Source organism: Megalops cyprinoides, chromosome 16 (genome assembly GCF_013368585.1).
Source record: "Megalops cyprinoides isolate fMegCyp1 chromosome 16, fMegCyp1.pri, whole genome shotgun sequence".
Lineage (NCBI taxonomy): Eukaryota > Metazoa > Chordata > Actinopteri > Elopiformes > Megalopidae > Megalops > Megalops cyprinoides.
This window is the reverse complement of record NC_050598.1, coordinates 24,841,060-24,858,102: the sequence shown is the minus strand read 5'-3', so window position 1 is coordinate 24,858,102 and position 17,043 is coordinate 24,841,060. Positions and strand designations below refer to the sequence as shown.

The 17,043-nt window shown below is 44.1% G+C and overlaps 1 protein-coding gene across 1 annotated transcript; it reads right to left on the bottom strand.

Annotated features, from left to right (window-relative positions):
* Positions 1 to 808: 808 nt before the first annotated feature.
* tex11 (testis expressed 11) lies at positions 809 to 16,736 on the bottom strand. The gene is made up of 28 exons (XM_036549039.1): positions 16,640 to 16,736; positions 16,018 to 16,128; positions 15,686 to 15,765; positions 15,174 to 15,254; positions 12,402 to 12,521; positions 11,526 to 11,606; positions 11,241 to 11,326; positions 10,737 to 10,794; positions 10,457 to 10,552; positions 10,128 to 10,209; positions 9,553 to 9,631; positions 9,192 to 9,343; positions 8,682 to 8,767; positions 8,429 to 8,566; positions 8,235 to 8,337; positions 8,023 to 8,147; positions 7,520 to 7,605; positions 7,050 to 7,103; positions 6,728 to 6,768; positions 6,333 to 6,425; positions 6,069 to 6,139; positions 5,379 to 5,495; positions 5,166 to 5,238; positions 4,855 to 5,004; positions 4,448 to 4,556; positions 4,168 to 4,288; positions 3,379 to 3,546; positions 809 to 880 (listed from the first exon to the last, which is right to left on the bottom strand). The coding sequence occupies exons 4-28, from the start codon at positions 15,252 to 15,254 to the stop codon at positions 809 to 811; spliced, it is 2,442 nt and encodes an 813-aa protein (XP_036404932.1). The 5' UTR covers positions 15,686 to 15,765; positions 16,018 to 16,128; positions 16,640 to 16,736.
* Positions 16,737 to 17,043: the final 307 nt, after the last annotated feature.

Below are 17,043 nucleotides of genomic sequence, written 5' to 3'. Positions count from 1 at the left end.
GACCAGAGAGAACAAACCACTCTAAGCAATAAACCTAACTTTATTGTTCTCTCTTTTTTATTTATGTCCTTCCAAGGAGTCAACAGTGCTAACTGCGATATGTCCTATTCCATGTTGATGGTAAAAGATATATTCTCATGGAGGACATGGCGAATTAGGGGTGAAGAAGTACAACTGGCTTTTACTGTTTGTTAATGATTTCAGTGTACTACTCGCTATTATTTGAAATGGATTAACAGAAAACCTGACTTAAGCCTCCTAACACTACGGATGCAGATGGTTTCCAGAGAGAGGGTACTTTCACTAATCGCTGACTAAAGCACAACCCCCTTTTGTTTTTGCCATCAATGAAATGTGTTGTTTGTGTAAATGTAATAGTATTGATACTCCCACAGGCATACTGCCAGTAACACACCTCAAAACTATATTAAACTTTACAATAAGGGGAAATCAGACTTAATTAACTTTCCTGTCAGCAAAACAAATATTTAACGTTCACTTACAAACTTGGCATGAAACATCAGTTAAATAAGTAACTTCTCTGCACCAACATGAAAGAGTGTGTTATTGCCTTCCAAACAGGAGGCAACAAATTAAAGCTAAAACATGGAACCAGAGAAACTGAGTGAGATGGATGTATGGAAAGAGACAGAGTCAAAACAACTGCGGAGTGGAGGGCTGCTTACATGTGAAACTGTTGGTCCAGAAGGATGTAATATTCTCACAACCAATGAGGAGTACAGATGCTCCCAGATGTTAACGCTTCTCTGAGCCCGTGGCAAGCCTTTTGAAGACCATCAGCAGAGAGTCACTCCTCCATGACCAGATTTTTCTTGGCTTTGTCCAACCTGTCCAGAACTTCGCCGTAGAGACCCGACATCTGGGGGATACACAGCACAGTCATCAGACTGCAGGGACTTCCGCCGAGTCTGACCATCATCAGCGACTCAACCGCATCATAGGTCAGCAGCGTGGTCAAAACACACACTTGTTGAGGTTTTATGGGTGTAGTCAATGGGATAACCTGTCTGCATAGGAACTGATGAAGTAGACAGTTCATTTCCTGCAAGCTCAGTGCTTCATATGTGCGTAATATGAAACCTATATTTAAAATGTAACCCTGGAAAAGTATTCTGACAGATGCAGCGATATGATCTACAGTGCTGGCCAAAAGTATTGGCACCCCTGCAATTCTGTCAGATAATGCTCAATTTCTCCCAGAAAATGATTGCAATTACAAATGTTTTGGTAGTAATATCTTCATTTATTTTGCTTGCAATAAAAAAACACAAAAGAGAAAGAAAAAAAAGTCAAATCAAGTATCAATTTACACAAAACTCCAAAAATGGGCCGGACAAAAGTATTGGCACCCTTTGAAAAATCATGTGATGCTTCTCTAATTTGTGTAATTAACAGCACCTGTTACTTACCTGTGACACATAACAGGTGGTGGCAATCACTAAATCACACTTGCAGCCAGTTAAAATGGATTAAAGTTGACTCAACCTCTGTCCTGTGTCCTTGTGTGTACCACATTGAGTATGGAGAAAAGAAAGAAGACCAAAGAACTGTCTGAGGACTTGAGAAGCAAAATTGTGAGGAAGCATGGGCAATCTCAAGGCTACAAGTCCATCTCCAAAGACCTGAATGTTCCTGTGTCTACCGTGCGCAGTGTCATCAATAGGTTTAAAGCCCATGGCACTGTGGCTAACCTCCCTAGATGTGGACGGAAAAGAAAAATTGACGAGAGATTTCAACGAAAGATTGTGCGGATGGTGGATAAAGAACCTCGACTAACATCCAGACAAGTTCAAGCTGTCCTGCAGTCCGAGGGTACAACAGTGTCGACCCGTACTATCCGTCGGTGTCTGAATGAAAAGGGACTCTATGGTAGGATACCCAGGAAGACTCCACTTCTGACCCAGAGACATAAAAAAGCCAGGCTGGAGTTTGCTAAAACTTACCTGAGAAAGCCAAAAACATTTTGGAAGAATGTTCTCTGGTCAGATGAGACAAAAGTAGAGCTTTTTGGGAAAAGGCATCAACATAGAGTTTACAGGAAAAAAAACGAGGCCTTCAAAGAAAAGAACACGGTCCCCACAGTCAAACATGGCGGAGGTTCCCTGATGTTTTGGGGTTGCTTTGCTGCCTCTGGCACTGGACTGCTTGACCGTGTGCATGGCATTATGAAGTCTGAAGACTACCAACAAATTTTGCAGCGTAATGTAGGGCCCAGTGTGAGAAAGCTGGGTCTCCCTCAGAGGTCATGGGTCTTCCAGCAGGACAATGACCCAAAGCACACTTCAAAAAGCACTAGAAAATGGTTTGAGGGAAAGCACTGGAGACTTCTAAAGTGGCCAGCAATGAGTCCAGACCTGAATCCCATAGAACACTTGTGGAGAGATCTGAAAATGGCAGTTTGGAGAAGGCACCCTTCAAATCTCAGGGAGCTGGAGCAGTTTGCCAAAGAAGAATGGTCTAAAATTCCAGCAGAGCATTGTAAGAAACTCATTGATGGATACCGGAAGCGGTTGTTCGCAGTTATTTTGTCCAAAGGTTGTGCTACCAAGTATTAGGCTGAGGGTGCCAATACTTTTGTCCGGTCCATTTTTGGAGTTTTGTGTAAAATGATAATTGATTTAATTTTTTTTTCATTGTCTTTTGTGTTTTTTTTCATTGCAAGCAAAATAAATGAAGATATTACTACCAAAACATTTGTAATTGCAATCATTTTCTGGGAGAAATTGAGCATTATCTGACAGAATTGCAGGGGTGCCAATACTTTTGGCCAGCACTGTACCTGCATTTCAAAAACTCCTGTACAAACTTTTCATATAGCCTTTGGGGCTGCATATAAAATGCAAGCTGCGGCACAATATTACATTCTTTGACTTCCCTGTGGCTGTTCCATGACTTCTTGATTCCCAATTCCAAAATCGACTCAATATCCAGAGGCTCTCAGACATGTGTCTCATGAAAGAGGCTGAAAGAAGGCTGGCACTTGTGAAATGCTTGTCCGTTGTGTGTGCGGAAGAGAGGTCACATTGCACGCCTCCCACACCGATGTTTTCCTGCAACCGCTCGTTAACGGCGGCCACAAATGTCACGTTCTGCTTGCACACCAGAGGAGTGTAACTGGCACAGTCTGAGAGGGCAGGTCCGTGGGTTGAGAGGGTAAGGTAGGAATCGACACATGACGAGACAGAAATCAGACCGGGCTGGGTTACAGTGCAGCAGGAACAATGTGTGGGAGTTGCAGATGACACCACCGACAACAGAGGAATGCATCTGTTTTTTCGACTTGCGAAAATTGGCCACAGTTATGTAAGGAATGACACAGCCCTGGCCCCGAGGCCCGCCGAGTGAGTAATCCCATACCTGCGTCTGGTAGCTGTCCTGCAGGGAGCTCAGGCGGCAGAGGAAGCTCATCGCCAGGCCGCACCACCTCTCCGCCTGGGGGTACTGAGCCAGGCTGTAGAGCAGGATGCCCGTGTTCCAGGCACGCGTCAGCAGCCACAGGATCTCCAGCTCCGGGAACTCCTCCGGCTGGGAGACACACAGCGCCCGGAGCGCCCGCTCCGCTTCACTTCTCGTTACAACGGAGAAGCACGCTAAAAATGTCTCATTCTGTACCGGATCAACCGGTTTTGGCATGGGAGCGATGAATTTCACATTTACCCTGGTGTATATTCTTTTCTGTGTTTTCATAAGTATTTGAATATTTTTGACTCATTTTTGACTTCATTGCAGTATTGTTTGCTCAGCAGACGTCCTTATCCGGAGTAACTTACATAAAATTTTACATACTATCTACAAACGGAGCTGGATATACTGAAGCAATTCAGATTAGGCACCAATATACCAATGCAGTGTCATACCAAGGACTTAACCTAGCAACCTGCTGGTTTTAAGTCTGTCTCTTATACCATTTGGTGCCCTATGCCTGTATGCCTTTTTTAAGGTCCAAATTATCACTGACGTGACACACAAGGGACCCAGATTGGCACCCAAATTGTCAGGAAGTGGATGTTGAATGGAGCAGCTGCTAATTGAAGAGCTGCTGAAGCCCATTGATAAAGAAAACAGGAGGTTCCTCAGAAGGGGGCTAATTACTGTGCAGGAGCGCTCAGGGCCTCGCGCGATTGGTTCTGACTCATCCGGACTCACCGCCATGGCAACGATAGACAGGGCCTCCTCGTAGTAGCCCCACACCTCCTCCAGCACGCGGGGCTCCACCTCCGACACCCCACCGGGCAGGGACAGCTGGATCAAGCTGTGCACACACTGGCTGCAAAGGATCATGGGAAGCGTGGCGGTTCTCACTCACTTACTGTGACACTGCACCATTCGGACAATGCGTGACCGCTGGGCCAGTCTGTGGTGCCGCTGACAAAACTGCCAAGACTACCAGAGAAGGGATTTCGCTGGAGAGTGACATGGATCTCACCTGCAGTGTAGGAGGTCTGGCTGGGGCTGTTTTTTGTGCAGGGACAACGCGATCCGCAGAGCCTTCTTGCAAAGGAGGGGGAAGTAGGCTGGTGGCTCCATAGCCAGGCCTGCAAACAGCCAACAACCAATGAAGCCAAAACCTGAGTTAATCAGCCTGCCTTTTTACTGTAAATCTTCTCAAATGGCTTATCTGTATTAATAATACTTTGGGTTCTGATAGTATTTGGGAATACTAATGATTAATAATACTTTTCTCCCACATGTGAAGGAATTATCCTTTAACCTCTAACCCACATGTGAAAACATGAGCAAATACACTCAGAGCCTGAGCAGTGTAACAGCCAATCAGAAAGTGCAACTACTGTATCGAAGTAGTATATGGAATGTCCGATCTTAAGTCTTTACCTGCAATAGTTTCCAGTGTCTTGGTCTCGATATTATCCAGCTCCAGCACTGACTCCAGCACTGCCTCTAACTTGGGATCATTCAGCTTGGCCCGAGCCTCAAATTCATACAGCAACAGCAGGGTTTCGGTCTGGTCTTTGGACAAGTCTCCTGTCAAAGCATTTTTGCATGGTCAACACGCCACTTCTTAATGTACATGAAAACACATCACGGGCGGCTTCTGGGTTGGGGCAAATTTTTCAGCCAGTTTTCGAGTAAAAAATGAAAACAGCCACTCTTTGGAAAATAAGCAAAGTGAATGAGAGGGGCACCTGAAGCTTTGAGTGTTTTCCAGACCTCCCAGCAGATCTGAATATGTTCCAGAGCTTCAGTCAGCTGCTCTGTCTATGGGAAGAGAAGCTTTATTTGGCATGCGGCGCCCTCTAGTGGCCAACACCACAGCAGCCAGGGAAAAAAAAAGCGTAACTCCTCTTGCAATACGAGAGAGCTGCACAGATGAGGTGACGTTAGCGCAGGCACCCCACCTGCTGCAGTGACTGAGGAGACTTCCTGTACAGCTCCAGACAGGCTGCTGCAGCCATCAGGAGACAGCTCTTCCGTCCCATGAGCACGGCTCTGTCTGGGAGGCAGAACTGGGACAGCTGCAAACACAAAAACTCTCAGCGCAGCCTCTGGGGAGGGAGTCCTCCGTGGAATGCGTATGTGAGCGTGTGTGTTTGTGTTTGGGGGGGGTGGGGGGAGCGTGTGGGTGGCCTTATCCATGATGAATCGCATCATCGTACATTACAGACATACTATATTTCTTACAGTGCACTGAATGGAGGGCATGTAAGTACCACGCAGACGGTTGAAAAACAAACGTTGCCATTTCAGAAATAGAAGAATAGATAGAAATAAGCTTCAATTTACCTGCAATTGCACTTTGTGCTTAAAGGGGTTACTTTTTTTGACTGTCAGACATTAAGGAAACATCTGCGGTCACTGAAAGTAGTGACAAATATGAACAAAAATGTAAAACTTACTCAAAGCTGAGGTTAGAATGCCAAGGTTTAGACTAAATGATCTCCTCAGTTTTTCATGGTCAGGAATGTAGAATTGAGCCATGTTTTTTTTTTTTTCCTAAAACAACACACATCCCCACAGACGTATTGATCTACACCTGCATCTCACCCTTGAAAATCGATTCTCCCATCGGTGCTGATCTGGGGACTTGCCTGGTAGGAGAGGACAAAGAAATCCCTCATCCTGTCGGGGCTGTGCTCGCACTGCAGGGCCAGGTTCCAAGCTGACGAAATAACGGGAACGGAGGAGTGAAAGGAGAGCGCGGCGCGCCCCAGAGCACCCCGCGCCCCAGAGCACCCCACGCCCCAGAGCACCCCCCTCCCCAGAGCACCCCGCTCCCCAGAGCACCCCGCGCCCCATGCAAAGAGAAGCCAGCGGGGCGTGAGAATCACCCCGGGGGAAGCGGCTACACGTACCGATCTTCCTGAACCAGTTGGCCTCCTCTGTGTGCTTCTCTGGACTCAAGCTGGGCCCGTGCTGGGGGATGAGCTGGGAGACTCTCTGCAGTGCTGTAGAGACACGGTCAGCACAGACCTCGGGATCCACTTGCATTACACCAAAATCTTATAACTAGCTCGGCCTAACACATATGATCAATCCCTGGGATCCACTTGCATCACGCCAAAATGCTATAGCCAGTGCTATATATATATATATATATATATATATATATATATGTGTGCATACTGTGATACATGACATGCCACAAATATATAATGGAACAGAGGGAACTTGTGTATTTATTGCGTATTTACATACATGTAAAAATGACTAATATGATGAGTGAAATTAATCTGAAAAAGACCCTCACCCATATTTAGATATGACTTGAGAACATCCAAAGCTGGATCTCTGTCAAGATATGAAATTTATAATTAGCTAAATGGATAAAAAATGATTCACAAATCAATTTCAACAGAACCCACAAAACCAAATCCTACCACCAAAAGGCACTGCGCTAGTATGGTATCCGCACACCTTGCACTGTACACAACCAATGATACTATATTGTGCTAACAATATTCCAGTATGGCAAGGGTAGTAAACCTTTTGGTAAAGTAATTTTCCAGGAACATTCTGCCACCTTTGGCACAGAGAGACAACAATTTCCCTCTTGAAAAATACTTTCCCACCTCTCTTCCTCACAGGCTCTCTCTATTGTAGAAAGCGCAAGGCGAACTAAACACCTGCAACAGATAAAGACATGATAAATAGAGAACGCGGCCATTTCGCAATATGACACTACACTGAAAGCCCACTTGTCCTACATTTTAAAACACTGCTTTATCTACTAGATGCCAACTGCCTGCATGTACAGTACACACAATGGCACAAATTATGCCCACGTTCTGAGGATCCTGTCCTCTTCTGAGGATCTCTATTCTGAGGAGCCACAAGAGAACGCCTGTAGCCAAGCAACGGAAAATCTGCACATTTTTTACAGTCTGCGCTTGTCAGCAGTAAGGTATTTGCTAGTATGAGAACAACACTGTATGCATTCCAAGCACTCGCGGAGAGGGGATGCACAATGTCAGTTCACTTTTTTTGTGTGTGTGCGTGTGCACTGTTACTGTAGGTGTTACTGTGGGCGCGTGTCACTGACCTGAGGGCAGTGAGGACCTGTGCTCCATCCTGAGAGTGTTCACACAGGCTCTCCAACGCCTTCATGGCGATGTCCTGCTGCTCATGCTGAGGTACAAGGGGTGGGTAGGGGGGGGACACTGTGATCTGTACATTCAAGTTCTCATATGCTACTGCTAAAGCTTTTACTGCTACAGTTACTGCTGTTGCTTATGCAACTGCTAATGTTACCACTACTGCTGCTATTGCTTCTGTTACATCTAACACTACTGCTAATGCTATATCACTAGTAGCACTGCTACTTCTACTAATACTACTACTGATGCTGCTGCTTCTGCTGTTGCTGAATACTGAACACTGCAGCTAATGAATACAAATGATACTAAATCCTCCTGACCGGAATTATTAATATGTGACTATACATCACATACACTAATATAATAATAGTCCCACTAAGCCAAGGCAGTTTTATTTAAGTGCAGGAAGAGGGGTCAGTGCGGTGTAAACCTCCTTGTTGAAACTCACTTCTAGCGCGATCTGCGCAGCCAGACTGAGGAGGCTTGAGGCAGCGCTCTGGGCCACGAGGAGTCTGTCCTCACTTCTCACGGGACTCTGCGCCAGCTTCCCCATCGCCTTCACGGCCTCCGCAGCTGAGCAAACAGGCGGTGAGATGCAACTGCGGCGGGGACGGTCTGCGACACGTCCCTAAAGAAGCGGCGCTGTGTACGCTCGGCTACCTCTCTCCACATCGCTGTCGAGAAGCGCGATCCTGTAGACGCTGAACTGCGTGAAGATGCTGTCCGGGTCGCACCTCTCGGCCTCCTTTATGGCCTCCCTGGCCTGTTGGAGAGAGGGACACGGGACAGTGCCTCCGCTGGCAGACAGACGAAATTCCCCCACGATTGCCGTGTCTCAGCCCACGCCGCACTACCTTCTCCAGTTGCTGCAGGTGCAGGAAGCACGAGGCTCGATTCCTTTGCAGCTTGGCCAGGTTCTGATCCATCTGCCCCGCCGAGTAGAAACTCAGGGAGTAGTTATACCACTGCACAGCCTCCGAATAGTCATTGGCCTGAGACACACGGAGGGGGAAAAAATGTAACTGACACGCAAATACACAACTGATTTGTGTTGAGACGAGACAAGTCAAGCGGCTTGTTTCTAGCCCCGATGCTCTCATGCAGTACCTCAAACTTTTTGGACGCTCTGTCCCACAGCAGCAGATGGAGGCAGCCAAGAGTCTGAGGAGACAGCTGTTTACCTGTGTAGTGACCTGTGTTTTGACCACACCACAAGCAACATGTTATGACACTTGCTACAGACCTTTAATCACTGCCAATGTCTTGAAAGCCAGCTTATCATTCCATGGGTGGGGATCTAGCTACAAATCACATCAAACCGCTCTCTAATAGACTAAAAGTGTAACAGTTGTTGTTGTTAATGCCAGTAACATCTATCCTGTAGGTACCCAAACAACGCAGAAGTGTTGTGCTGTTCTGGTGCCGTTTAATCAGGGACCAGACTACTCGGGAGACTGTGTGTTCCTTCAGTGGTCTGGCAAAGGAACACTGGCTGTTCTTCGCATTCTGGAACTGTGGTGGTTCCAGTGATGCAACTTTTGGTTCAACAAATACAGGAGCAGACTTGCAAAGCCTGCAGAGTCTGATCTCTGGCTGCAGAGTCTCTGCGCCCAGTACCTGTAATCACATCCTCAACCTTCTGCCTGGCCAGCAGCTCCTTGCCCCTCTGCAGCAGAAGCTCTACGTGCAGAACCAGAGCGCTGCCCAGCTCAGAGGATGACTCAAAGTGCTGGCACACCCTCTTCAGAAACTCAAAGGCCAGAGCCTCTCTGAACAAAGAGGAAAACACATCCCCGAGTCTCAAGGAGTCAGAGTGTCATAGTTTAACAGTTAATAGCCACAAAAGCTGACAGTCACTTGTAAGGTAAAATGCAGAGTTGCAGCAAAGGTGCATATTTATATTGCATCACTGCAAGCATGCAAAATGCATACATAAGAAGCTGGATTCTTCGTTTTAAACCGCAGTCTTATATTGTACCTGTCTTCTCCCATAAGGAGCTTCACTATGCTCAAGCACACTTCGAGAGGAACGTCAGACTCAAGAAGTTCTGTTATTGCTAATTGGAAACACAGGGCAGGGAAATTGTTATGTGCACACAAATATACATGTGACTTAACCATTAAATATTATCACTATAATAAAGCGTGAAGCTCAATATAGCCACACATTCATGAAAAACGCGAAGCATCAAGAGACTGAAGGCCAGAGGTGGAAAACCCCAGCTTCAGAAAGTAAAAGTCCTACCATGTATTTGTTCTAGCCATTCACTAAACAAGGTGATTTCACTAATTGGCTCCTCTACCTGGCTGAAGAGTTGTGCTAATTAAATTCAGCTGGTGTTGTGCATGGGTGGAACAAATGCATGGCAGGACTTTTACTTTCTGAAGCCGGGGGTTTTCCACCTCTGCTGAAGGCAGTTTATCAGAAATTGCTGCTTAAATATTTGATTAAAGCAAACAAGAAAAACGGACTTAGAAAAGCATCCGGTGAGCTTTTTCTTACAGCAACGGTTTGCCTTATTTACTGTTCTTCTCAATCGTTTATTTACTCACCGGCTCTGACAGCCTCGTCCCGGGCCTCACACTTCAGTAAAATACGGGTTTTTAAGTAGAACCCTGAGGGGTGAGCACTTTCCTGACACATTTCAAAACAACATGGTATTAATTTTGACAATAAGCATCCATAGGCAAGATGGCATTGGCATTTTAGGAATGTTTACTGCATGTACCATGTGACCATAAAACAGTTCTTAGCAGTAATATCAACTTTTGAGTTTCAATGTTTAAAAGATGTCTTTGAAACATGCCATCAGGTCAGTTCCATCAAGTCAGAGTAAATCACATTTTTAACAGGAGTCAGAGGAGTAACACCAACGGTGCACCTTGTTGGCTAAGCTCACTGCATTGAGGGCCTTTTCCTGGAACTGCCGACAGTCCCACTCCAAATAGACAGTTGCTAGAAGCCTCAGGATTTTGGACTGAGAAAGAGAAAGAATCAAAGGCCGCAGATCTTGAATCAATTTAAGGTTTCATTGTAATTACTGAAGTATTTCCTCGAAACACTGGTTTCTGTGGGCATATTACACAACATTGTTTGATGTTGAATTGTAAGGGGTGTTGTGCTGCGGTGATGGATTTGATGACGCCCCTTCAGTCTCTTACTTGTACTTCAGCCCCAGGGGAATACTTTTTATTCATCCTTCCTATGTCGTAACTCTGGCTAGAAAGCACAAAAGTCCAAAATGAGCCTCGAAGCCAGACTGGTCATCATTAGGTGTTACTGTCAACACATTTACGTGTGACTGTGCCCATCCTGCAAGTCTCACAACTATAAGGGCTTCGGGTTCTCTGTTTTATGTACATAAATACAATGCTCCTGAAACTATATACTGTTGGGCAAGGTTGTGATTATGCCACTCATCCTTTTTAGCTGGTGCTGCTCAGCTTGAATATGAAAGCCTGGTTTTCCTGTGCTCATTCCAGACCATGGATTCAATAAATTTTCCCTCATGTAAGAGCACCATAAAAAATAATGATGGACAAAAACAGAAAAAAAAACTTTATGCCATCTTTACACATTCTCAGAGGCTTTGAAATGCTGACTTCTTTTCCATTTCAATGTCCCGTTTGTCAGTTTATCACTTTACAAACACTCAGCATGCTTACCTCAGCCAAAATGAACTTTCCTCATACTTTTTCAGATTGTAGGTGTCCACTCCAAAGTTATAGCATATGAGTGAGAGATAACCTGTCTGAAAGCAAATAGCGAGAGCCTTACGTAATGTCAAACGCTTTCTGCTGCGACAGAAACGCTGAGGTCCAGGGTTAGATGACAATGTTATCACACTCCACACCCAACAGAGGGCGCATGAGGGTAAGTGAGTATCAAATGTGAGTGGAGTGTTTTACGGTGATCACATCTCTAAGAGTGCCCTGGACAGGGTGCCGTACCTCTTTGGGCAGACGCATTAGCATGTCCCTGCAACGCTGTACACAGGAGACAGCCTCCGGGTGATTGTCCTGGGCCACTGCCTGCATGGGAGGGTGAAATAACTTCTTAGATGCAACAAGGCATTTGCGCAATTAAATGTGCTCTGGGTCCTGCTGTACCAGACTTACAAGGCCAGCGTGAATCTAACAGGCCAGTGCTAGCCAAAGGCTACCAAAGGACTCTGACAAATATGCATTTCAATTACATTCCTACAAAGCTGGGCTGTCACTTAATTTGAATGACAGCAGTTTGGAAGGGAAGTTCCATTACCCTGCAATGGACCAAATGGAGGAATCAGCAAAGCACCATTTGCTTTCACATGTTCTTGATAACATTTTCTGCCTGATGTGAGATTAAGACAGTGACTACTACCTCGTTGAAGAAGCAGTAAGGTGCTTCGTCTGAGCGAAGCTTCAATTTTGTTCACAAATTGAAAGAATAGTACATTGATCTACTGCCACTGAATTCACATAGGAAGTTAACCCTGCTTACAGCCCAATTAAGTGGGACCAGCACCAGAATAGGGGTCAAAAGTGCGAACGTCTCATGCAGGCCCATAAGTGTAACATACATTAATTCATGTGGACGAAACACATTCATCACAGAAGTCACACAAGGGTGGAAACATTTAAACATCCTAGTTTAACACAAACTAAAATTTTGTTTAACATTTAACTAAAGCAAACTGAATGTTTAACATAAAATGGCAGAGCGCTATACTGGTTGTGTTAAGGGCACCACTTAGTCTAGCAAATTGTTTTACCATTGATCCACTGTCAGCACTTACAGGTATGGAAAAAAGAGAGGAATCCCAAATATTAATATTAATTACTTACTGATTCAGCCTGGTAAGACAGCACTCGAAACAGGTCCTTCTCTACATCTCCTTTTGGGATGTTGATATCTGTCCTGCCATCACCACGGGCTGTAAGTCTGCTGTATAATATCTCCAGGCTCTGAAGCAAAGCAGCACTATATTATTGGAAGTCAAAGAGGCGAGAAGACAGCACTTGTGTGATCCGGCAGTAGTCAGTATTTCATTTTTATTTCAATTTCACATAATGCTTCCAGCCAGCCAACACAAAGTAGAAGCCAAGTGATTATATGGATGTCAGGCTGAAGATGGCCTGAGGTTATCTACGCCTAAACTCAACACAGTAATGCAATCATCCGTCTCTTTGAAAATAATACTGAAGAAAACATACTGAATCTTTACATACAGATCTGTTATTCCACCCATCACCCAGATCTGAATTAAACCTGATTAATTTTCAAGCTGTGACCAGTCAGAGTTCACTCCAAAGAAAAAAGCCCAAGGTTCATTTTAAAAGGAATCATCACGTATAGTGCCTTGGTTGACTCTCAGTGATTAGGAACCGTCCTTCAAATGATTAATTATTAGGAGCAAATACCTGGTGTGGGGCACCCTTCAGAACGTTTTGATCAAGATTTATCTATGAGCATAAATCACAAATCTTTTTAAATTGGTTACCATTGGTTTTACTGATATGATACTGTTGTAAAAGTCCCGTCACATCTGAAAATAAACTGTTGCTCAGCAGTGCAGATATTCTTTGCTTCTCTCTGTCTGTACTGAACAGGTGATTCTCACAGTGGTGCATTCTTGCACTCTTTTGATAAACATAGATAAACATGTTTTTAAAAGGAAGGATCATAAGCTAAACATGCCACACACCTGTCCAAAAATTACTGTAACTTTAACACTACTATTGTATGGTTGCTGTTCAGACATAGTATTATTTAGGCATTGTGTGTCCATACCACATGACAGAGCGCTAGCAAAGTGGGCCATTGGTCAGCCTATGAGTACTAATGGATTTCTACTGAAACGGGTAGAAATCAAGCTGTGTTGTGACACACATCAATACAAGCTGAGTAATCACAATGCAAGTCACATGGCAGTGGTGGCAGTGTGCGGAAGACCATTATAACTGACATTTTTTAAACCAAGTAAAAATTAACCTCCTGCTGGCCAAGGAGATGGGCACCAGCACAATTCATGCTAAACACACAGTATTCTCTGCTTTTGCTTTACACAAAATGTTGAGTTTGTCAGTCAGCTGCTCATTTTTAACCTACAACAGTTTTGTTGCATCAGGCTGACGAGAAATGAGCAACAAACTCAGGACAGATGTGACATGTGCTTGCATACAATATCTGAGAGTGCCATCCCAAAGCTCCATGGTCAATATGCACTGTCATAACCTGCGTGGGTGGCCCAATAGCACAGTTCAAGCATAGCTCAGGGAATGATTCAGCATGCGTCATACTTACATTCTGCTACCATTTTTTTTTTATACAGCTATTCACCTGATCACCGAGCATACAAATATTTGTGTTTATGCCCTGCATACTAATGTTTAGACAACTCGGTTTTAAAGACATCTTGCAGAATTATGCCGGTAGCATACACACTGACGATTGTTGATGCAAAAGTTTACTAGGTACTGTTGTGTCTTCTTGCTCTCAGCAGCTTACATGAGGATTTCCTCCCTGAGCTGGAAAATAAAGATACAGACATTGCCCCTGTGACCCACCGGACCACAGTGTAGAACAATGGCTCCTCATGTTGCCACTTCATCCCCATTTCGTGGCACAAGTGAACATAATATGTGTGCTGAGCACCTGTGTTATGGTGAATTTCACAATGAATGTTATCTGCTGCAAAACGAAGTTGAGCTCTCAAGCTACTCAGCTGCCTACATTTGACTGGGCTGTATCCACACAAGGATGTATAATTGTTTTCTCCGTGCTTCACAGACCAGCTGGAAATCCACTGAAATAAAGGTCACCATCAGCACGGGATACCACAAATCCTTTCAAAAAAAATTTTTACTCCACATACAGACCTCATATCTGTCATATCTACATATCTCACAGCACATCAAATATATTTTAAGTAGTTTTATTCCTGGGGAGCAGGGAACAAAATAAAATGTCCACCAAAATCACCCCTTGGAAAGAGTAGCGAAAATAAACTTAAAGTCTGGAAAACATGTTTTATGTCTTTGAAGAACACACTCTTCTGTTTTTGCAGCCATTTCATCAGCATCTCCTCCTAGTTCAAGGCATTTGCCTAAAAAACCTTCTTTTGAAAATGTTATTTGAGAAAGGAAGCTTCCAGCCTATTCACAGCAGTAATCCACACCACAATTCTGACAATACCAATGGCAGCTGACCAGAGGTTGACACCCCAGCTTCAGAGAGTAAAAGTCCTACCATGTATTTGTTCTAACCATTCACTAAACAAGGTGATTTCACTAATTAGCTCCTCGACCTGGCTGAAGAGTTGTGCTACTTAAATTCAGATGGTGTAGTGAATGGGTGTACTTTCTGAAGCCGGGGTGTCCACCTCTGCAGCTGACAAGACCCAACATTTTCCTCCTGGTAAGTGTGAATATGTGCATGTGCAGACAGCTACAAATATTCTTGATTGATGTAGAATTGTTGCAAACTGGTCACAGCCCAAAGGGGGGATGTCTGAAGAATTATTTTTGAACTCAGTCCCCTCGAAAACCAAAAACTGCCTTTTGAATTCTTCTGACATACATAGGCTAATTAGTCTCTCGTTGTCACAGTCGACTTACTTTCACAGCAAGACCAAAGAAGTCATCAGCAAGTTTTGGTTTTTTACAGTCAAGCCAGGTTCTACCGGTCTTAGTGGCCATCTGCAACAAACAGCAAAGACAATATTTATCAAAATTGTAGACATGAGCTAATTGCCCTCTTCTCAAGGTCATCCATTTCTTGCATCTCATATCCAGATGTTTTGCTGCTCACCCAGACTAACTTCATTGATGAACATCTAAAATGCCATATCAAAACACACACAACATGTGGCTTTACAGCACACATTTTCTTCTGAATACAGCATCGTTAAACATCGAGTTTGTGTGGTATAATGTGTTTTCCTCATTCCTGTGAAACATTACAAGGCATAAACGCAGAACAAGCACATTAAAACAGTGTAACAGTGTGTAAAAGTATGTGGTGACACCTGCTGAATAGCAAACTCACTTCTGCGTGGTGCACAGTAACACGTTTAAGAAGTCATGGGTGTAAGAAGTCATGAGTGTGCATGCGAAGTGGGTCCACTCACCAAGACCTGTCTACGCAAAACACTCTCTGATGGGTCTTGAGGCTCACATGCATAGAGCAGTCTGCATGCCACATGACGGACTAGCGCAGAAAGGGAAGAGGTTAGTACCGCACCACCAAAAATGTGGGGTATCAATGTTTTGAATCATATACAGACATGTTCACTGCCACAAAGCCATGCCGAAATATTTTGCACGTCACTGAAAAAATTCATTATTTTATACAGCAATGCATTGTAGAGAACAGCTGGAACTGGCTTTTTTTTGTTCAGGCTCTGAGAATACAGATGTGGGTGTAATCAGTCATACTGTTGAGGTTCTATGATGACACTACCTTTTGCTTTCTGTTGTTCATTAATTGCAGAACCCACGTGTTTTGTTACCGCCCAGTTCCACAACTGTATAGCGCTTTCTTCCACCTGAACAAACACAATTCATCAGATTACTGTGCCTTTATTTTTCCATTGTACAACAGTTTTGGAGTTCTTCAGTGGGGAATACTGGTGCTACAAATGTTTGTTGTCGATGATGTTAAAATTAATATAATAAATAGCTACTAACGCTGGCCTAGGTGAATATAAACATGAACTTGTAATATATAATCTAAACTTTTTTTTGCAACAGCCAGTTTATTATTAAGATTATTTGTCAGTTGATGCTTATGAAATAAATAGTACTTCAACAACGCACTCAAATTTTGGCAGTACAAGGCGGGGCACTTTGGTGACTATCTGCATTTACCCCTGCCTTCTGAATCGTCATCTTAAAGATGTAAATGTTGTTTACCCCAGGGCTGTTGTTACCCTTTTTCAGTGTTGCAAATCGTATCTCTCCAGTAAAAAAAATTAAATCAGCTAGGTGGCAACCACTCATGCACACCAACACACACAACAGCCGTAACACACGATAGCGCTCCCAGTTTGGTCTAGCTAAATCAACCTTCAGTTGCTCCTGGCTCTTGGTGAATGAGGCGCTTTCCAGGCTCCATGCTTCAGAGAAAAGCTTTTCGATGACTTCATCCACATTCACCGGAATTTGTTTCTGCACTAGTATCTGTGTGAAATCTAAACAACAAATAGCAGACCAAAGAGGCGATGAAACATACAGGTTGTGGGCTGGAAATTAGTTAATTGCAAGCTTAGCTACAGCCGCCTACCAAGGCCATTGGAAATTGCTAGAACATCAGCCAGCTAGGCGGTGTACGTCACAGCATCTGGACGGAGCATAGTCACCTCGTGGAACTTCAGCTAGCTAGTTATTACTCGCCGACTTAATTAACTAAACATAATAGTTTAAATACTTTTATTTAAAAACAGCCAACTACTTTAATTGATTACTTTAATAACTAATTATATACAGT